The sequence below is a fragment of the Sitodiplosis mosellana genome, unplaced genomic scaffold, assembly GCF_009176505.1.
Source record: "Sitodiplosis mosellana isolate CC-2019 unplaced genomic scaffold, AAFC_SMos_1.0 Smas_scaffold_6162, whole genome shotgun sequence".
Lineage (NCBI taxonomy): Eukaryota > Metazoa > Arthropoda > Insecta > Diptera > Cecidomyiidae > Sitodiplosis > Sitodiplosis mosellana.
The window spans coordinates 2,514,111-2,536,435 of record NW_022601403.1 but is presented as its reverse complement, the minus strand read 5'-3'; the positions used below and the strand labels follow the sequence as shown (position 1 = coordinate 2,536,435).

At 36.8% G+C, this 22,325-nt stretch overlaps 2 protein-coding genes across 6 annotated transcripts in view; one reads left to right on the top strand and one right to left on the bottom strand.

Annotated features, from left to right (window-relative positions):
- LOC129574381 (kelch-like protein 17) overlaps nucleotides 1-2,505 on the bottom strand; it is a 31,931-nt gene extending 29,426 nt beyond the window's left edge. Inside the window, exon 1 of the mRNA XM_055456358.1 lies at nucleotides 1,958-2,505. The gene's annotated coding sequence lies outside the window, so the exon portion shown is untranslated. The remainder of the gene's footprint in view (nucleotides 1-1,957) is intronic.
- An 819-nt stretch (nucleotides 2,506-3,324) lies between these two features.
- LOC129574383 (facilitated trehalose transporter Tret1-2 homolog) lies at nucleotides 3,325-21,671 on the top strand. 5 transcript variants are annotated; one of them, XM_055456364.1, is made up of 9 exons: nucleotides 3,325-3,819; nucleotides 3,966-4,219; nucleotides 4,332-5,347; nucleotides 11,668-11,894; nucleotides 12,804-12,939; nucleotides 18,402-18,742; nucleotides 19,146-19,305; nucleotides 19,406-19,872; nucleotides 20,023-21,671. In XM_055456364.1, exons 4-9 carry the CDS (start codon nucleotides 11,739-11,741, stop codon nucleotides 20,317-20,319), a joined length of 1,557 nt encoding a protein of 518 aa, XP_055312339.1. In that variant the 5' UTR covers nucleotides 3,325-3,819; nucleotides 3,966-4,219; nucleotides 4,332-5,347; nucleotides 11,668-11,738; the 3' UTR covers nucleotides 20,320-21,671. The 5 variants fall into 5 exon arrangements, with proteins under 5 accessions (XP_055312339.1, XP_055312340.1, XP_055312337.1 ...); XM_055456362.1 differs by lacking the exons at nucleotides 3,325-3,819; nucleotides 3,966-4,219; nucleotides 4,332-5,347 and adding exons at nucleotides 7,529-7,885; nucleotides 8,000-8,030; XM_055456360.1 differs by lacking the exons at nucleotides 3,325-3,819; nucleotides 3,966-4,219; nucleotides 4,332-5,347 and adding exons at nucleotides 7,529-7,913; nucleotides 8,000-8,030.
- The last annotated feature ends 654 nt before the right edge of the window (nucleotides 21,672-22,325 follow it).

Below are 22,325 nucleotides of genomic sequence, written 5' to 3'. Positions count from 1 at the left end.
GAAATAATTCCGGTGGCACGCTGAAAAATAGTGGAATCTCTCTCTTTCACTCCAATATGGTCTTATGTACGAAAAAAATAATTCCAAACGATTTTGGTCGAATGACTTAGAATTCCAGCCCAGACCCAGACATCAGTTCGGTGGTTTGGTGCGCGCGAATTAAGTAATATCAATTTTTTTTTTAGCTGGATAATGATTTTTCTCGTGCTTTGCATTCGCAATCGGGGGTAGAGACAATACGAAATGAGACATCAACGCAATACCAAACGATTTGTATGCACGTGACAATTGTAAAAAAGAGTCGAAAAAATATTAACAGTAGCAAGGCCGATAATATGAGCAGTAGCAATATAAGGTCGCGGCAATTTTTCAATATCAGAAAAAGGCTTCAAAATTGCTACTCACAACTTGCGATGGTTCGATACAAACGGTGAGTTTGTTTCTCAAGTACATTACATCGAGGCAGGCAGTTTGTGTCACTTGCTCAAACTTGGTAAAACCATCTCGGTTGTCTACTCACCCTTTAAGCCACCGCCACCATCAACGCATCAACTTTAATCGAGTTAAAGTCAATTGATCGAATTATTTTTGTTTTTTTTTCAACGATTTTTCCTTTAATTTTCCATCGAAGTGGAATGCATTGATTTTGATTCCGAGAATTATTGCATCGATGAACGTTCAGCAACAATGAAGTGCTTGAGTTTTTTTCCGTCTTTTTCAACTTCCCCCGTTTTCTTTTCTTTAATTCTCATTTTCTTTTCATTTTTCTTTCATTCACTTCATTCATTCCATTCACTTACCAGGATGAATCTCGCATCGCTTACGAAAGTAAGAATCTCGCATCGAATTTTCGCCGAATTGTAAGTCATTTCGGTAGAAAAAGCGCAAATATTTATTTTTCTGATTTCTTTGAATGCCACCGATGGTTCCAAGCTTCGAGGGTAAGTAAAAGAAAACGAAATTGTGAGGAAAAATCACGGACAAATATTTTCAATCAAATCATTCGTCGACTCGTTTGCGCCAAGCGAATCGCAACGGGCGAATTATGCTGACATGGTTCAATTATTCACGAACGAATTAACCAAGTTTGGAATATTCACGAGAAATAAATGCCTATATCATCACCATAAACATCCAGCTATCGCCCAGTTTCGGTGTAATCAAGTTGTCATAGTGGATTTTCGACGGTGGCAAACGTGGAAGGCAAACTCGCGAATAAAATACAGAAATCGTCAATTGAACGAACCTCCCGATGAAGCTTAGTGTTTCCTGAATATAATAGTAATAGAAACTGAAATTAGCTTTTCGTAGTTAAATCAAAGTTTCCTTCGATGGAGGCATTAATATTTGCGAATTTCAGGCAAACATCAGTCACAGGCACAACCGCTACATTCATTTTAACCCAAATAAAAATCATTCATTTTTCGAGTCAGAGAGCGGAAGAGAGATAAAGATAGAGAAAAAAGTAAAAAAGAGACAGAAAAACCCTTCCCACGATAGACAATCAGTCATCATGCATCATGAACACATGGTACATTTCTCTGCTGCTGCCGCTTCTTCTTCTCCTTAATCCTTTTCGCAATTTTCTTGCCTGTCACTTTTTGGCGACATGTGCTGTCCAATTACGTCAAGCACGCATTGAATCGAGTGTGTGTGCATGCTCATATTATCTGAACTATATGGCAATCACTGACTCTATCGAAACCAAAAGATTACTTAAGCATTTGCTCGTTTGGAGGAAGCGAGCGAGAGTGAGCGACAGAGAGAGAGAGAGAGAGAGAGAGAGAGAGAGAGAGAGAGAGAGGCAGAGAGGAAGCGAGAGATAAGAAGAAGAAAATGAAAAAAGTAAATATAAGCTCTCGGAAGATGAGAATGAAATTGCTGTGTGCTTTAACGATGCGGAACTAAATAACACGAAGAAAAGCAAGCAAATACACAAAGCAGATGTAATACTCACCCTTTGTCCAAACAAATGCCGTCTCACTGCTGCTACTGTTGCTAGTGCTTTTTTCACTCTCTTTGTCTTCTCTTGTTCACAGTATAGTTTTTAAGGCATCGCCTTCGATTTATACGCACACACAAAATACAAATAAACACTCGATTAAATTTCCGTTATTCTAGCTTTGTGTTCGAGTGTTTGAAAATGTTCTTGAGTCTTCTTTTTTTTGGTTGCAATTTTCTATATCTGCCCCTGTTTCTCAAAGTTTTAAGGTTTCATTGAAATGTTACACCTTTTTTCCTTGTCTTCACTTCTATTGATTAAAATAACAATAAACACTATTCACTGTGTGCAAAATCTATAATTTTTTTTTAAATACAACATTCAATTGCTCAATGAATTGAATGCGGTGAAATTGTTGCGAGTCGGAACGAAGAGTCGAAATTTTTGGCTTCTAAATACCCCACGTTCAATGTGTGTATTTTGATTACAATTCTTCGGCTTTTTTACCTTCAACTTGACATTAAACTTCACTAATCAAGATGTTGTCGCTAACTGAGCTTACAAACTCAGTCATTGAAAGACACTGACAACGAAATGACGAAAACGCGCCAGCCGCGTTTACCGATACACACAGAATGCCAGTGCCCCAATGGGTCTCATAGTCCATGTGCATGTATGTGTGTGTGTGCGTCGCTGTGAAGATGTGTTCTCGTGGATCTGTTTGTGTGTACGCCGAATCGCAAGTGCTCGCTTTTTTCGTTCCAACGCATACCGAATCGAATCCACGCTTCGTATGCTTTTCCCAAAATGTATTCGTGTATATCGCTTTCTCTCGTCGTTTTTACTTGTTCTCTCTCTCTCTCTCTCTCCCTCTCTATCTCTCTCTCTCTCTCTATCTCTCTCTCTCTCTCTCTCTCTCTCTGGTTGAGGCTGTGACAACAAGCGCGTGTACACACGTTATTTATGAGCTACAATTTACATGCGATTGTTCTACGGTGAACAGAGCACAAAATAAATGATCGGCTTTTTTATCGGTGCGTGTGCTATGCACACCGATGGTTTTGTCTGTCTATTGTTTGCTTCGTTTGGCAGTTGTTCGCAATGGCATGAACACGTTACATTTCGCTGGCGTTGTGATAGCCACTGCTTCGGATGACGGTGGTATTGGTGCGCCTTCACACAATGCGTCGATCGTTGTCATTCGCGTGATACGAATTTTATGAAAACAAACCGTCTTATTGACGCACCGCGTGCATAGATTGACAGACGGCCACACAGAACACGCACACACACAGACCATCGCTCAGCATCTTTCAAACACTTACTTTACTCATTCATAATCATTTGTTGTTCGAGAAAACTTTTTCGCATTTTTTTTCGTCAAACGACCGCAAACTCTTTAGAGCCCTCAATCCTCTGGATAAAACACAAAACAAAACCATAACATTTCGCTACTTTTCCTACTTTTCATCTTCAAATCTTTTGCTATACTTTTGAAGAAAAAAAATCTGCTCCGAAATCGGCTCAAGTAACTGATTCAATTTTTTTCAGCTCTGATTCAATTCGTGGATGATTTTCCAGCAAAAAGAAAGACTCAAGCAAAGGAAATTGAAGGAAAATTTGGTTCAAGAATCGAAGAGAAATTCGGCTCATGCAAAGTAGCAGAACTCAAGCAAACAAATGTAATGTTCTGCTCAAGACACAATCGAAAGTAGTGAAACCTCGAAGAATTTGATTCAAGTAAATTTATTGATGATTTACTACTGCAGAAATGTTATGGTATCAACTTTTTTCCGACCAAATTTCATGTAAACCAACCAAGTGTCACGAGAATTCTAACTGAGCAGCCGGCTACCTGTTCCCAGAGATAATATTCAGTAAGTAGACGAATCTAATCAGTTTAGTAGAAATGTTAGCGTTTGGTAGAAGATGAAATGTCGTTATAATTGATTTATCGTCCTGTGCGTGAGTCTCTCTGTTTCACCTGCAGTAGAAATACCATTAAATCGTCGCTTCGTTCTAGCGATTTTGATGGCATTTGGTGTATGTCAACGGTACACTAGAGAGACACTACCATATCACTTCAGAGAGTTGTATCGCACATCCGTTACTGAGTAAAGACATTTGCAGATGAAATAAGCGCGCCATCACTATGCTGTGGCTTTTGGGATGCTGAACCGTTTTCTGATAGCTGCAAAAACAAACCAACTGCCACGGAGGGAGAAAGAAAGAGAAAGAAAAGGAAAGGAAGAAAGGGAAAGAGATAGATTGCGTACGGTTGGTATAGTTCGATGTTGTTTCCGACAACGATGTGGCATGTGCACATGCGCTTAAATGGCTGCACATGTTTTCATGCGATATTTATATATGTATGTCGTACCCATTTTAGGCCATGTTGTTGCGTCGCATTACACAAACCATTGCACGCTCCCATCGTTACATAAGTATTGGGTCGTCGTCCTTTTCGCCGTGCGTTTGGAGCCAGACAAAGACAACAACAACAACAACAGCAACAACGCATGACATGCAACCAGGGTTGAATATACACACCATCTGACAATTGACAGATATGTTTATTTTTTCTATGAATGACCCAATGTTTCTCCAATTCATTTCCGACTCAGTTTTGCGGTGGTTTGTCATTCAATTTACACGAAATAGTTTTGGAACTGAAAAGTTTTTAATTTGAATTTTGAGGGTTTATTTTAGAGAGTTGCTTTATTCCATTGAATTGGATGTGGTCGTCAGCGAAGAAAAATGCAAGTTTGATACGATGCTTTGCAATGCAAATTTTGCATATCAAGGGTAGGAAGGTGAGAGACACAGAAACAGAGAACCAAAATAGGTGCCTATTATTCTGTGTTTATCTCTTAGTCTTAAGCATCTTATGAATAAGTCATTTTGCACAAACAGGAACTTAATCCAATGCAAATGACTCAATTTAAACAATTTCGTTTTCATTCGAAATGCAAAAATATGTTTACGACAGTGAAGTGCGGGCACAAAACACAGAAAGAGAATGGGCGAGCGAAAGAGAGAGAGAGAGAGAGAGAGAGAGAGAGAGAGAGAGAGGAGAGCGTTATTAAGTAAATGACGAATCGTCATTATTTACCTTCAGAATGTTATCACAGACGCTCGCTCGCTCGCTTGTTCTCTCACATTTTTATGACTAATTCCTCCTATCTAGGCGACAAATGTGTCGATGAAACAATAAAATGATGATGTACGGCAGAAGAAAATAAAATTCATTACAGCTTGTCGGTTTGAATTCATCAAGTGTTTTATGAATGTAATAAAACCGTTTAATTCCACTTTGTGCGCCGTTTTGACAACATTCTCTCATTTGTTGAGCCATTGACAGCAGCCGACAATTTAGTCGCAACTTTTCAAATAGTAATGCTCAAGGCAAGTGGCGGTTTTGTGAATTAAATTTCAATTTTTGTGATGATATCTTGATGTATGAATTAGAATTTTAAAGATACACCTCATTCGGGAGATAACTTAATTTTTCTTATTGTAAATTACAATTTGTAATCAAATTGCATTCGAAATTTCAAGTCAAATAAACTGGATTTTTTCAATAACTTTAAACGAATTTGGTTTGGTTTGGTTTGATTTAGTTTGTGACAAAATCTAAAACGCCGGTTCCTATTGGAGTTACACTTCTTCTGAGCAATCAGTTTTCTTTCCAGGAATTTCCTAACATGGCCCAGTAATATCTTGGTTCTTGTTAAGATATTCCTGCAATGCTAAATACCAAGAAAATTTGAGACTCAGCTCAGAATATTCAGTATTGTTAGCATGAGAACATGTGAAATCCAGCATTTTGATTTGAAATTGCTTCTCTTTGTTCAGTTGCAGTTTGATTGAAAAACTCATTTTTACTGTCGAATTTGATCTGAAACAAGTTCGATGGACCGCCAAATCACTGCTTAATGCTTCAATCAAATGAATCTTATTCATTAAAAAGATGAACAATGTCATCGCAGCGGCTCGTTATTATCAAATTGTACATCGAATCATTTGTCGAGTATGAATTGTGTAGGAAAAAAAATTAAAAAAAAAACAAACAAAAAACCAGTTGATGTTCACAGAGAAAACTGAGTTGATTTTTACGTTGCAAAATGTTTGAAAGTGTCAAATTCCAACACATGTTGAGTTTTTCCATATTGACTCAAGCATTTGTCAAATTAGACACCAGCTCCCTTACATCGTGTCTTATTTTCAAATTAGGTGCCAATTTTCATTAGATACGATGTAAGGTAGTCACAGAGCTGGTGTCTAATTTGATCATGCGTTTGAGAATCAAATAATGATATCAACTCATTAAGTTATCTGCTTTCAATGAAAAAAATGCGCGTAAAACAAAACAAGGCAAAAAAAACAACGACAACGAGAGAGAAATGAATCAACCGAGATAGCTCCTAATTGAGTCATAATTGTGTTGATAAATACGCGTTCGCTCGTGACAGATGAGCTGTGTGTTGAAAGTTGAGACTTTTTTTTCTCGCTTAATTGAGTCATGCATCTGGTGTAGAGTGTGATTTTTTTGTCTGCCTATTAAGTTCAGTGAGACGGAGCAAATGGGAAGAGAGAAGAAGAGAGGAGAAGGGAAAGAGATAGTGAAAGAGTAAGACAGAGCGAAGAGACAGCAAAAAGGGAAGAGAGAACGAGAGCGAGAACAAGCGTTGGATAACGAGAGAGAAATGAAGGGATTAAGAAAAAAATAATGAAAGAAATTGAGATCAAAGATAAAAAGAAAAAAAAGAAAGAAAACCACTATCCAACAGCCCTTTTTTCCACAGACACAGTCGAACAAATGCACGAAAATTTGGCTCGCGATAGAGTTGCATCGCGGTGGCTTGTTATTATCAGTATCATCAAATTAGTTGATATTTTATTACAAAGCTGTGACAAATTGCTGTGCGCGTCTCTCCAAATCGTGGCTCTATACGTCGTACGCGGGTGTTGATCTAAGAAAGAGAGAGAGAGAGAGAGAAAGCGCGCGCGTATGCGATTGATACTTCGGCGTTGAGTGTGAGTTATGGTCTGTATCGGTCAGTTTTTCTCTGCTTGAGTCGGTAAGTATGACGACGGCGACGACGGCGACGGCGACGGCGACAGCTATCTGGATTCAAATAGAATAACGTGAGATATTATGATGTGCTCTGCTGTGGGTATTTTGAGTGTACGTCCATCCACATGCGATTCTTTTTCGATTTCTGCTATTTTGGAATCGTATATGTCGCGCCCGTGTGTATATGTGTATTGCTATCAAGTAATCATATATCTCGTTTCCGATGTGGCCGTCCTCGTATTCACTCACTCATTCGCTGTCGCTCGTCCCCTCTCTCGCCCGTCGCCACTCGCGACTCGTCACATTACCCGCATTTAGTTGTGCGATCAGCAGCTCTTCGATTGAGCATATGAGGCCCGCATGTTTGTAGCGCCGCGCTTCACTTCAGCCCAATGCCTATACACACTTACTTAAAGTCCCGCGTGTATGATTTCAGTCATCGACGTTGGTGCTGGTTTTGTTGTTTCGGTCTCTTTTTCTTTCGTATTTTCGTTCATTCATTCAATTTTCATTTGTATCAAGTCATATTTTTCAGTTGCCGATGCAAACCGTTTTAGTTCCACAAAAGCAATCCGTCGATGCGGACACACAAACTCGATACACACATTCAAATTCCGCTATAGCGCCGTTCATATCGTTTAAAGTGTAGGCTTACGGATTTTCGGTGATCAATTCACAGTTTAGATTTAGTTTCGAATTTTAATTGACATTCGACACACTTCGAAGTAGCATCGATTTCTTAGTGTCTTCGAATCGGTTTCTTAGATTCTTGCTGGCAATGTATTGAATATTCGGTTTAAGTTTGAATATTTCGATTTGGTTTAAGTTTCAATTTTGCCAAGATTCGACTAACCAATTGCTCGAAGGTCAATAAATAAGTGAAAGTATTTGGTTGTGAGCATTTTTTTTTTGTTTCTTAGTTTTTATTACCTGTATATGACCTACAGTTGAATTTTTACATTAAACTCACATTCTATTAGACCATTAACAGCAGCGATTAACGTGATCAAGGTAGGTACAAAACAAATACTCAACGATCATCACTGCTATTGACAATGCAAACAATATTTGATATAGCACATCAAAGAGGTGTACAGGCAAGATAAGACCTGAAATTCCGAATCGCACAATTCACTGTTTTTAATCGATGCAAAACCACTTGAAAATTCAAACGAACGAAACAGGAATAGTGTCTTTTTGAAATATACAAATGGTTTTTTTTTTTTCTGTTGGTGATGCGCATGTGTCTGTGTATAAAGATCGGGTTTGTTTAAATTAGATGATTGAAATGATGTGCTTAGAATTAGAATCGAATGATATCGCAATGTGAGGAAATTGAATTGTGACTATAGTTGAACGAATGATTTATCTCAAGTGACTTTTTTGTTGACGATTGACTTTTTCTACTGGAACTAACCAAATAGTTTGAAAATTGAAAAAGGTCTCTCCCAAAATGAAAGGAAATTCATTCAGTTGAAAGACGATCAAAGTTCAAGAGAAGATTTATTTGAACGAAAAAAATGACCTATCTTATGATAAGAGAGTCTCATAATTAGATGGATTCATCAAATTTGCTTTAGAATAACATCGAGAACCTCCGCGGTGAATGGGGAATTTCAGAAAGATTTTCTTCGGCGAAGAATAGACAACAAAAAATAAAAGCGAAGATAAAAAAAAAACATTAATTTCCATGAAAAAAAAAATGAACTTCAAACATAAGTGATTGCGACATTGCTCAGCTTGTTCAAATTAACCGATTAATCGGACGTGTGACGTTAATTAGCCGACATTAGCCATTTGATATCCGTCGTCGATTCAATGAGATGATTGTGTTTAGCGATCGCCGATCGCCCATCACAATTACTTGAAGTGGTAAATGTTGTGCAATAATTAAGCCGGTAGCCATTTAAATGTAAATAACGGTAAATAATTAGGTCAATGGCCATGAAAACGAAAACATCAATCAAACGAATGAATGAAGTCTCTTTGCATTTCTCTCTCTCTCTCTCTCTCTCTCTCTCTTTCTCTCTCTCTCTCTCTCTCTCTCTCTCTCTCTCTCTCTCTCTTTATCTCGCTGCAAATTCAAAGTTCAATTATATTTGACATTAACATGTGTCTCTATGGGAAATGAGCAATTCCATTTGTTTTGCTTCCATTTTCTTATCAGAAATCATTGAGTCATACACTTTGTTATTTCTTTGACGGGAACATTTCACACTAGATACAATCGATTTATTTGACTCATCATTGAATTTTGAAGAATAATTTCATGATTTTACACTAAATAGAATTGATTTTTTTGACCCCCTAATGAATTTTTGGTTAATTCCTCCCTGAAATTTTTGGTGTCAGAATCTATGATCGTGTAATCCAATATGGATGAATGATAACACAGTTCTACCGATGTTTTTTTGTGTCTGGCAATTGATAGGGACAAATCAGGCGTTCTAAAAGGCCAAAATCTAAGAACAACTGCGTTCTCAGAATATTAAAATTGGCTCAACTTTTTTAAATATCAAATTCGGCGTTTAAACTTTCCACCAGTATTAAAATGCAAAGAGGCATTGAACAAAAACCATTTTTCTCCCATTCATGATAGTTTTTTAGCCTTAGTATGTACTAAGAAAATGTTTTTCGTTCAATTTTAGGCAGACACTAGTGAAAACTATGTCCAAAAATTACGTCTGGTGGGAGCTATGAGGCAAAATGTCGAGAAAATAGACAATTTTTCCAGTTTTTCGACCAAAGTTCGAGCAGTATGCATTTTTTCACTTACTGTGTTCGGCAATATTGTGGCCAGAGTATAGCTGAGCAATACTTCTAAACACATCAACTCGAAAAATCCACATCCAGTCCACTTTATTGTCTCAATATCACTTTTCGCTATAAAACGGTATTTTCGTGCATTTTGGAAGTCATGAAACTTCTCAACTGCTTAAAATAGAGCAATAGTGTCTGAAAAAACTTTTTAGTACTCCTCAAGAGCTTTGCAGGTCAAGTAATAAAAGTGCTAAAAATGTACTAAAAATCTACTAAAAAGTACTAATTTGTTTTAAACACTTTGGATGGCTCAGGGCAACCTTGAATGATGAAAAAATGTTCCAACTCGTGTTAAATACACTGTTTTGGACCCTAGTAAACACTAGTGACCCGCACTTATCCGGAAAATTGAAAATAAATCTTAATTTGGCCGTTGGCCGATCGAAGGCGGTATTTTTGACCGATTGAAATTCAAAATCTGACCTAATTGAATCTCAAAAGAAATTGTAAAAAATTTAAACATTTAAAAGAAATGATCAAGATTCAATGTGCAATGAATTCATTGCAAAAAACGGCATTATTTCCTGGTCGAATTCTATTTATGTGCTGCAAAAAAGTCGTGTGTGGCCTTTATTTATGTATATAATCGTATACGATTTATGACCCATTGATCTGTATCTGATTGCTGGTACATAATCGTGCACTGTTATTCGCTGCGTTTCCCCGTTGCCGGCTCACAATAAACTTGTAAACTCACACGGCAAACTGGTTGTTTAACGGATTTTTACTACTGAAAAACATCGAACACATCATCAATCAGAAATGTCAAACTGTACATACTATCAACGATTACATTTGCCTCATGATATCTTGGGAGAATTTTGAAATGTTTTCGCTTTTAATTGTGATTCAAAGGCGTTTTGGCTTGTGAACAAATAGGCTGATTTGGCTTGAAAAAGGGCTAAAGTTACTTTTGAAACGGTATAAAATACTTCGTAAAACGTAGATCGTAGATCGTAAAAGATCTTTAAACATAAAATTGGTTCGTCCAGACCAAGAATCCCAATCAGCGGTTCGAAACGGCCAATTATTTGAATATTTGGACTATTGTTCCGATTATTATTATTATTGCTTTTTAAGGGATTGAAATGACTCAAATAGGCTAGAAATATAGTGTTTTCAGCACAAAACGACTCAAAAGAGCTCCAAAAAATAAAATTCAGATTAAAAAAACATCAAAATCGTTTATTTTATTAGGAAATGTGAAGAAAATATTGAAATGTTAGCAAAAAAGTGTCTGAAAAATCGATATTTTTCATATAATTAGCATTGAAAATGAGTTAATTGTCTAAAAACACCAAGAACAGATATACAAACTATCTCAAATTTTTTAGTTTATAGTCCATTCGCTGCAAAAACGAAAAAAAATCATTTCAATTCAAACAATGAATTCACCTCGATCATTTATAATAAGCAACGACACTTTGTTGTGTGGTCAAATGTATCGTCTATTTGGTTTGTTCATAAAAAAATACTCCCGTTTCTCCAACGTTTGTTTTTTTCCCTCTTTTTTTTATCTTATATGCGTTAGTTATGAATCAAATGAGAATTTCGAGTAAAAACGTGTGCTGAAAACCATTTGTCACATTGTATAATATTTTCTTTCTCTTTCCCTCTCTCCCGGCGTATAAATCGCATCGCGCGTCGGCAACGAATTGCATCACATAAAATTACTATCAAAAGAGCACAAATTCATTTTTATTGCACTCTACTGATTTGTAATCAAAGATTAAAATCCATCCGCATTTTTATTTTCTGTTCATAATATAAAAGCAAATACGTAGCTCATTCCAAGACTTCAATCGTCTAATAAGAGTTTTTATTATAGGTATTTAAGTGGTGATTTCTGTGTGACGGTCAGTTGAATTTCGATAACAGCAGACGGCAAACGACAACGCAATGGACGAGAAGCCAAAGAAGCATCAATTTGTGCATGTACCACCGATGGAAGAGCTAGAAGATACCGAAGAGAATAAATGCTTTAACGAAGGCAGCGAAAATGATGGAGACGACACCGTACCGCTGGGACTAACCGGCAAAGCGGTGTGCATGCAGGTATATGACACTTTAAGATTCAAACGCTTACCATCAAAATTATGGTCCATATAGCACGTTATATTGCCACTTGAATTTGAACGGTGTTGACTGTGTTTCATCTCTGATGCTCTGGTGTCGTAGAGAATAGTGATACAGTGTCAGTGGAGATGAAAATCGCATAAAAAACAGAACGATTCCTGAGATATATTCTCTTTCTAAAATTTCCTTTCTTTTTTCTCCGAGATGAGATTTTTATCAATTCAGACATGAAATTTCGATGAAATCGTTCAGAGATGAAATTGTTTTTTGCACCATACTAAGGTGCGCTTTAGAAGCGTCGCTTTTTATGGCACAAATACTCAAGGATTGAGTCTCAAGCGATCAAGTTCAATTTGTTTTCGAAATGAACGCGTGTTCGCCGATTCGATAATTTTTTTTTTTCAGAATTCATGAACGAAGATTAATTCAACGGAATATTTTCGATTGAAATTCGGACTTTGTTCGCTCTGGTTTTATTTTCATCCAGATTTTGTTTTGAGAGATTTCATTAAAGAATGCAGTTTGTACATAGCTCAAGTAGGACGCAACTCACCACTGAAAGTTGTAGACTCTACGTATTAAAATCGTTCCATCAATCTACTCATTTGCGGTGTTTTTTTATAAATGTTATATCATTGTAGCCAAATTTGGTCAAAATATGTCCTAGTCAACCATTGTTCAACAATCAATATACTTTGATATTGATGGGAAATGTCGATCACTTGATTTAATGTAAAAATGCAAACATATTCATCTTGATCGTTATAACTCATAGATTTGGTATTCATACATACATCATAATGATGTCAACAGTAGAATTGAATATATTATCATAACAGTAATCAATAAATCAAATTTCTATTGTCATAATTTTTATATCTCTTTCAGCTATCGATGAGTGTGCTGGCGAATTTCTCCATTCTATCGAGTGGCATGGGTTTAGGCTTTCCGGCAATCACCTTCCAAAGTCTCACCAATAAATCCGATCCAATGGCATTGTCGAACGAACAAGCATCATGGTTTGGTAAGTTCACATTCAGTTCAATTTCTTCTGATTGATTTGCATCTCTCAAGAGATTGAATTTACAATTTTCAATAAAGAAAAACAACGAAAAAGCAAAAAGTCTTATTAATAAATCTTTTTTATTCCTATGGAAGACAAAGAATATAATAAATATACGTTTCGATGAGACATTCAAATTCACAATTGCAAATCGATCGAGGTTCATTTGAACGCGAGACCCTTATGACATTTTGCAAAACAAGAGCAATAATCTAACTGACTAATCTTTTGACAAGTTTTAAAATATGACTGATGAAATCATGTGAAAAAAAACGCGTCATCATCCGATTATTTGTTGTGTTATTCAATTTCTATCTCCCCTAGAGCTGATAAAATCGCACCAGTGTCCGATCGATTTGCAACAAGCAAAGCGGACAGGAAAAAGTTGTGCCTACAATCACAGAATTAAATGCTGACGCATGCAAATTATGACAGCCCAAATGGAAAGCAGGGTAATGATTTTGTTTGAACGAATTTCGAGGGAATTTTGAGTGAATTTTGAACGATTTTCAAGTGAGTTCACAAAAATTGAGAAAAATTCAAAGCCAAGATAGAATTTGAAGGTTTCTTCGGATTTTGAAGGAGTTGTGATGCAAAACTTCTTTCTTTTCTCAATTTCTTGATTATAAAAAGCAAGAACTCTTCATTGTAAAAGGAAACTCTTCATTTTTCTTGGAATTTTTTTTGCTTTCCTCAAAAATGCTTCGAGAAATTTGTCTTAAAAATGCTTTTTCTCATAGAATATTTGTTTTCTTCCCTAAATTTCTTGATTTTTCCAAATAATTATTACTTTAGCTTTGAAATTTTGCAAAAAAAAAAATTATTCTCAATCCTTCAATTAATTCGTTTCTCCTAATCTTCGAAGGGAAGACTTCAAAAAAAATTCGTTCAATATATTGTCCTTCAATTCGGTTGTTGCTTTAGTTTTTCTTGTTTTGCTTTGCTTTGCTTCCCACGAAATGGGTTTGAAACTGAAGTATATTCGAAACTACATCGGTTAGTCGTATTCTAGATAAAATAAGGTTGAGCGTTAAGTTAAAATTGCCATTTTGGATTTCGGCCATTCAAAGTTCAACCATCGAAATTCGACTGTACACAGTTTGTATAAAAACAAGCAGGAATGTAACAATAGTACCGGAAAGAGTTTTTTTTCTCGATCCGTAAAACGGGAACTAAGCATCATCGATAACAAAGTCAAAGAATAAAAAAACGTCTGCATTCAAAATATTCCCATATCTCTGCAATAGATTCTGCATGTGGGTTGACAAAAGGATGAGAATATCAAATAAGCAAAATTCCTTATTTGGAGTATTTGTGGGTTGAAGCAAAATGTTTGTTGTAGTTGTTGGTGTTTGTGGCCAGAAAAGTCGGTAAATTACTGGCTTTACCGTCTGGATACAAGTACCATAGCAAAGCAGGATAGCATCGAGTTTGTATCTGTGAGGTTTTTTTTGTTGCTTGCAGCATAAAATGGTAAACTTTATATACGACGTACGTACTGGCTATCATTGTCGATGTTTTTTCTTTCTCTTGCTGCACTTTGACCTCTGTTGTGTTCGAGATCAGTTGTGCTAACACCGTAATTTTGCACACAATTAGCTGGCACAAGTTGTGCACACTGCACACACACACACACACACACAACTCTTCAAATGGAACCCATTTCTCGAGCACACCATTTCACTCTGGCTTAACACTAACCCAATTTCCCTGATCTAAAGTCAAATGGCACAGCACAATTCGAGTCCGAGATTCCATGTTTAATTTCAAATTCGTCGGTTGTTCACCATTGGCAACAAATGTGCAGCTGGTATCGGGGCGAATGTTTGCACGTTCACCATTAACCTAATGGTGGATTAGAGTTTGTTTGGATTTGTAAATGCCAACCGTTTAGTTGTCAACAGTAGCCAAATTCAGTTTCATTTTCCTCGTCTCTTTTCCTTCAATATTTTCCATTTCTTCTTCTTTTTCCCGGACTTTTCATTCGTTTCACTCGTTTCACGACGTAGAAATGGAAAGATACTCCCGAAACACTTGAATGGAAAAATGTTAAACCTTATGTTAAAAAAAAACGCCAATTTAGTTTCAAATTAATAACTTTAATTTTGTTGATTTAATTCGGTGGCGACGGTGTGGTGTGTTTTATTCGCTTTTTGCCGCAACAGCCAATTAATTTGGTTAACGTCCTCTTAATTTTAAAATCAACATGCGGCCACTATGTCATGTTGCAGTTGTTTTTTTCCCTTCTTTCTTTCTCCTTTGAGTCGAGGCCATTCGCTGCGAGTACCGTCTCAAGTGTCAAATTATATGTATAGTTTCGCATTACCTAATGAGCGATATTCAAACGATGAAATGGATAAAGGGCACCAGTATCATAAGCATGGGTTTTAAGTTGAATGATGGCACAATATGATGTATCCATGTGTTTCATACGCTGAGACAGAGAGCGGTGGTGGGAGGAAGGGGGAGAATGAGACAGCGATAGAAAGAAAGGGAAAGAGGGAAAGAGCAGGAAGGAAAGAGCGTGAGAAGGAAAGAGATGGAATTAAAGAGATTGAGAGAGAGAGAGAGAACATGAGAGAAAAGAGAGGCGGATAGAGGGACTAGTGGTTGCGAGAACCTTCCGGAATGAACGAACGCAGAAGAAACTAAACTCATGAAATGATGGCAATGGCCAAGGCAATTGTCAAGTTGAAGACTCTATGATTGCCCACGTTGGATGTGTTGTTGTTGAGGCGTGTGCGTTGTGCTCTCATCACATCACAAGAGATGTCTAATTAAAATGGTGGAAATAAAGTGGTTGTTTAGTTTAGCGTCTGGCTTATCATCGAGACGAACGGAAAACAACCAGCAGACGATGAGGGATCTCCTTTACAAATTAAACACAAAGAAAATATGTTTATCCACTAGATTTGAAGCGCTCGTCACTAGTTGCCACTTTTTCCGTTTTGTTTTCAAATCGAATTTTGAACACGTTGAATAAATAAGGGTGTGTAGATAGTATCTACTAGATACAAAGGAAATGTATGAGTAAAAAAGCGAAGCGTTCATCATTTTCCAAAAGGTTTTCTAGCGTCCTTCGGAAAAATCACCTCGATTTAACTTGAATCGATAGTTTCATGTTCGATATGAATAATTCAATGACTTAAGTCATTCATCATTCTGGAAATCTGTTCGTCGTTCCAATAAATTCTTTAAAAAAAAAATGAAAATTTAAATTAAATGAATTCTCATTCCCTCTTCCAATAATCCAATAATATTCCGTCTTCTGTTCATTGAATGAGCCTTATTCTTACTTCGATTCCAACAAATGCTATAAATACTTCAAACAAATAAGGATTTGTCTTCAATTTCGAGAGTGAAATTGAAATTACAAAGGCAAAGGGTAAATGGCAGAAAATATTATTTACGACTATGAAATGAAATCGCACAAATTCCAAGTGGGTCCCATCGACAAGATTGCATAACCGAAAGTGAGTCAGAGGCTGTAGCTGTTGTCATTCCTTCGTTGAATTCGTTATCAGGACCTCGAATTGGATGCACATGAACAGTTAATAGACAATATGACAAAACGTTTGTCTTTCAATCGACAGTGTCGATTCGACACAAAACGCGTGTGTGTGTGTGTGTGTTTGGCACAAATTGTCAACGCTCGCGACTCATAAAACGCAAAATTCTCTCGAAACTAGATTTTCAGAACTACGATTTAGCTCGTAAATAGAGCAAATAATTGCGAGACTATTGATGTCACGACAGAGAGCTGAAAACGGCTGCATTTTATCAGCACAACAAACAATGACACACACAAAAAAGTACGCACATATTGAAAAAAAAAACTTTCTGATGTGCGATGCAAATCAGGCGAGATCAAATCGCGGTGCGAACACAAAGCAGAGAAGCAAAAAAGACGGGAAAAATGTGCATTCACCGAGAGCAAAATAAATATATTACCCAGTCGACATATTATCAACAACAACGAATTGCACATTATGCATTCCAGTGATTAGGCGGCAATTATCTCTATCTCTCGCGCTATGACTACGAGATTGACTGAGTGAGTGCTCGCGCGCGATTTGAAATTGTCCGTGTGACGAGCGATATCACTGATGGGGGCTTTGTAATCACATAGCCTGTTTTTTGTTCATCCTTTTTTAATCGCTGCTTGATTTCGAACCACGATGAGCTCGTTTTACATGAAGCAAATGAAAAATAAAATAAAATGCTAATCGATTGATGTACCACCGATCGTGCGCATCTATTTTGATCGATTGATTCGTGTGGTACGCGCGCACAACAAAAAACGAACCTCAAATTAGGTTTCCAATGACTTGCTGAAATATTATTATTCATTGCAGTTTATTACGTGCGCTCTGTGCACTGTGCCAACTGCACAACACGAAAAAATTCGCAAATAAATCTGTTATTCAAACTCGGTAAAATCAGATTCGAATCATTCACAGGTCAATTGAAACGATTTTTGATGCTGTTGTCATGCTCTATCACACTCTCTCTCTCTCTCTCTCTCTCTTCCACTACATCTCACGCTCTCTCGTCAACGCTACTTTCGATCGATTGATTTTAGTTTCAAAATCAAGTGACACATAATTTCTATTCTACTTTTGATTAAATTCACACTTATCAAACGCGCTATTGCGATTGCAACTAAACAATATTTGAACTGGGCGAACAAAACAATAGGAAAAATTTCACGTATCGAATGCTTCGATTTTACCTGAATTGAAATTGTCGCAGGGCGGAAACTTTCCATGTCACACTGAGATATGCAAGCGCACTATGTTTTTTTTCACTCACTCTGTCAATCGAAATGGGTAAATATAGATTGATGAACAAACGTTGCACGTCCGTGCACTCAATTCATTGAATATTAATCAATGATTAATCTATTGTTTGTTGAATTATTTTTATAAATTGAAACATTATTCGACACTAGACGGTCCAATTTTGGGTAACATGTGATAATTTTGATGTTGATTTTGATGCAATTCAATGATTTAAAAACACATTTCGGTCTACACTTAAAACACTCAATCTTTTTGTTCGAGAGAATGCACAAAATCGCTTCAAATGGTGTCATAAACGATTCCATTCCAGAACACACAAAAAACACATTCAAAAGTTGCGATGTGTTCGGAATATCGTCGGGACGTTTTGTATTTTCATGTCTTGTCTCAGCTTTTGTTTGTGAGTTTCTTTTGTTTTGTTTCGTTTTAATATCGGTCATTTGACAAATGACATAACAATCATGGCAAATAAATTGTTTTGATTGCTGCCAATTACGAGTGATACGTATTGTGTTTTGTTTTTCATTCAAAACGATACACATATTTCTTCTGATCATGTTTCGCGTAATATGTCGTAAAAGTCACTTGGTGTTTATCTTCCTTTTCTTTTCTATCTATCAGCCTCGATAAATGCGATTGCATGTCCGATTGGCGGTTTGTTGTGCAGCTATGTGCTGGATAAATATGGGCGTAAGAAGACTTTATATACGATAAATATGCTGTCAGTGGTGTCCTGGGGCATTATGGCGATGGCAAGTAGCGTTGATAAGGAATTAATGTTTATTCAGTTGCTGGTGGCACGTTTTATCATTGGCATTTGCATTGGATTATCAAGTTCACCGTCAGCCGTTTATTCGGCCGAAATTGCGCATCCAACACTTCGTGGCCGGATTTCGGTCATCACATCCGTTACCATTGGACTCGGCATATTACTTATTTATGTAATGGGCTATTTTATACCGGTGAGTAGCGATTGAATTTCTTTTTTGGGCTCGCATTTTAATTACTGATACTCCACCGTGCTTTGTTTTCTTCTTTCCTCTTTTTCTTGCTCCTTTTCTCCGTTAACACTTTCCTTCCTTCCTTCCTGGCTCTTTTTTTCTCTCCTTTTCTCCTCCTCGTCCTTCTCTTTACCTTACCTTCTTTCTTTCTACCTCCCCACCTACCTACCTCTTTTCCCCGTCCCTCTGCCCTTTTCTCTATTCCATCATCCTTTTCCCGCTCAATCTAAACCCAATCTCTTCAAAATTTGTAATTAAAAAACCCATCCGTTTGCGTTTTAATCCAAATTCATATGCATAAAACATCGCATCAAAACATTTCAATGTCCTCCCTACATAAATAATCAAATGCATGTATTCGCAGACAAACTGGCGGTTGGTTAGTGGTATAAGTTGTGCGATCTGTATAGTTGCGCTCATTTTGCTAATACCAATTCCGGAAACTCCAACTTGGCTAGCGAGTAAGGGTCGAACGGCCAAAGCGGAAAAATCATTGCGCATTTTCAAGGGACTACCACGAAAAGGTAAACAACTGCAAACATACAAAACTTTTCCAACCACTAAACGGTTCCATTCCAAAACTGTGCTAAATTTTTAATTTGATGATTTTCACCGCATGTGCAGGTAGTTTTATAAATCCAGAGCTTCAAGGTGAAATTGATATATTGATAATGCACAGTGAACGCCGTCAAACGCTGAAAAAGGAGAGTCTTTTGTCCAATTGCATCAAACCGGAAGTGTATCGTCCAACGTTGATAATCATTGGATTTTTTGCATTTCAACAATTGTCTGGTATTTTTGTGGTTGTGGTGTATGCAGCGAAATTTGCCACCGAAGTCGGTGTCACAATGGATCCATTCTTGTGCGTTGTATACATTGGTGTTGTTCGTGTTGTTGCCGGCACAATAATTGGTTTGCTGTTGGACCATTTGGGCCGACGAACACCAACCATTTACTCATCCATTCTAATGGCGCTTTGCATGTACGGTTTAGTTGCGTGCAAATTTTTCCAACCCACCGAACACTATCAATGGATACCCACACTTCTCATACTCACTTATGTATTCACCAGTACGCTTGGATTGTTAACGGTGAGTTGAATTTGGTTTGAAATTGGATTTCTTGTTTTGTTTTCCGTTAAAGTTTGTTTTCGTTTTATTTTCATGCGAACAAAATTCCCGGAGAGTTTTGCTTCTTAAGAAATTCAACATACTAATCCCCGTTATTTTTTGTTCTTTTAGATTCCATTCGTGATGAATGCCGAAATATTTCCACAAAAATATCGAGGCTTTTGCTCGGGGATCACCATTGCAGCCGCTTATTCGATCTGTTTCATTTGCGTTAAACTTTATCCATGGATGACAACCAATTGGGGCACCGTGAACGTGTGCATGTTCTATGGCACATGCTCATTGCTGAGCATTTTTTATGTACGATTCATTGTGCCCGAAACCAAGGGAAAAACATTAGCCGAAATTGAAAATATGTTTAAATCACATTATGCTGGTAATATTCAGCAAGCTGGATCATTGGCTTAAGAAAATATATGCTACAACGATTATTTTTTTTCTGTACTTGTTTGAAAAGAACCATTCTTCACTCAGGTGATTCTAGATTTACCGAAATCAGTGGTCAGTCAGAATGAGCAATGGTTGGTGAATAGTATTCACTGAATACCAGCGCGAAATTGCTGCACATTCATATTCAATTGCTTCTTAAAAAATCGAATCAGTGATTAATTGTACTCTCAGTAATCAGTAAATATCGATATTGACCTGGTTTTTAATTTTTTTTTTTTTAAATCCAGATTCGATTTTGGATTCTTATAAGAATGTCTTTATGCCGATTTTTTTAAGATTCTTCATTCGATCTGGAATTAAAGAAACTATAAAATCGAGTTGTATACGACTTGCGTGATAACTTCGACTTTTCGTTTGTGTTCATTGTACAGCGTATTCATTGCTAGGGGCTTCTATGTCGGTTTGGCATTTGAATTTTTATTGACGAATTCGCGCTCAGTGCCATGCATTCGCATCGCTGCCATATGATTTCTATGTAAACATTCGCACTCGCATTCGTATAGCAGTCGTATTTCGCTGTTCTCGAACGTTCTCACGAATGCGAGCGAGTGCGAATTTTTACATAGAAATCATACGGCAGCGTTGCGAATGCATGTACAAACACGAATGAACGAACGAATTATGTAGCCACAAGTTCGCTGTCATAGCCGCATTCGTTGCATTCGCAAACATTCGAAATTTTTGTTCTGAAATGCGAATGCATTCGCAGCATTCGCGAGAGATAAATCCCCTTAGATTCGCTGTATACGGGTATGAGAGTCTCATACTATGATACTCATACCGTATGACAAATCCAAATGAAGTTTAAATCAGTACATACAGAGTTCACTACAACTTCAACTGCGATTATATTCGGCAAAATAAATTCTCATAGTACAAGTCGTTTGTTAAGTGTTATGTGGTATGTGCACTGCTTTAGAGTGATATATGTTAAATAGGAAAGCGCACAAATCATGTTAGCGTGATTTGTGTACAACTCGATTTTGTCGTTTGCCGTCCATTTCAATCGGAAGTTTCTTTATTTTCATACTCAAATTATTTATTTAATTTAAAACCGGGCGCCTATTTTCAAGATTGAAATGAAATCAAGATTTTGTAATTCATTTTTAGATGTACTGAGAATACAAACTGTTCTTGATTATTATAAGTAAGTTTATATTTTTTAATATGTATTACGATTTTATCCATTATTGTTTTTTTGATGGAACGAATTTAAATGATATATAGCTGCAGCACACATTTTATGTTATGCGCAAAAAATTGATTGTTGTGGAAAATAAAAAAAAATAAAGTAAAGTTAATTACTGAAACTCTCGTGTTTTTTTCTTTCCAAAACCATTTTTGGTTTTTATGTTGGGTAGAATGCTTCATTCAAAATGAATGGTAATTTAAATTAACAGCAGCTTTACTGTTACTCAAGTTACTGAAACAAACTTAATAGCGAAACGTCATGCCAAATGATAGTTGTATTCGGCTTGCATTAGGAGTATGGGTTGCTGAGTGTTCATGTTTGGCTTCTGTGTGCATCTGTTCGAGTTGAAAAAAATCAAGAATAACACATAGATCCATGTAAATGAATTCAACTCGAACTCTCTCTCTCTCTCTGAGCTCTGAAACAAACAGAGAGTGCTAATTCGTTGCTGAGCAGGCATTAGCTGAGCTGAATTTATTGACTCAGGCACCTGAAGCGTTATTTCAACGCATTTACGCTGCAAAATTTTCATTATTCGAAAATATAACCCTTAATTAAATTGAGAAAGATCGTAGATCATTGCAAGCAATGACAATTTCAAACTGTGAATGCCGTAGAATAACACTTCAGGCGCCTGAATCAGCAAATGCAGCGAAATAGCACTCTCTGGAAACAAACAATATTTCTCCTTTTCTTTTATATACAAACAATTTTAAAATAAAAAGAGAAAGAGAAAAATGCAATTTTATTACCGTAATGGTTCAAAATATAT

Bases quoted from the DNA above. Each gene is read 5' to 3' on its own strand.
- LOC129574383 (XM_055456364.1), top strand. From the start codon at position 11,739: ATGGACGAGAAGCCAAAGAAGCATCAATTTGTGCATGTACCACCGATG. The intron at 19,306-19,405 runs GTAAACAACTGC...CCGCATGTGCAG, and splicing joins CAAGGGACTACCACGAAAAG to GTAGTTTTATAAATCCAGAG. The intron at 19,873-20,022 runs GTGAGTTGAATT...TTGTTCTTTTAG, and splicing joins GTACGCTTGGATTGTTAACG to ATTCCATTCGTGATGAATGC.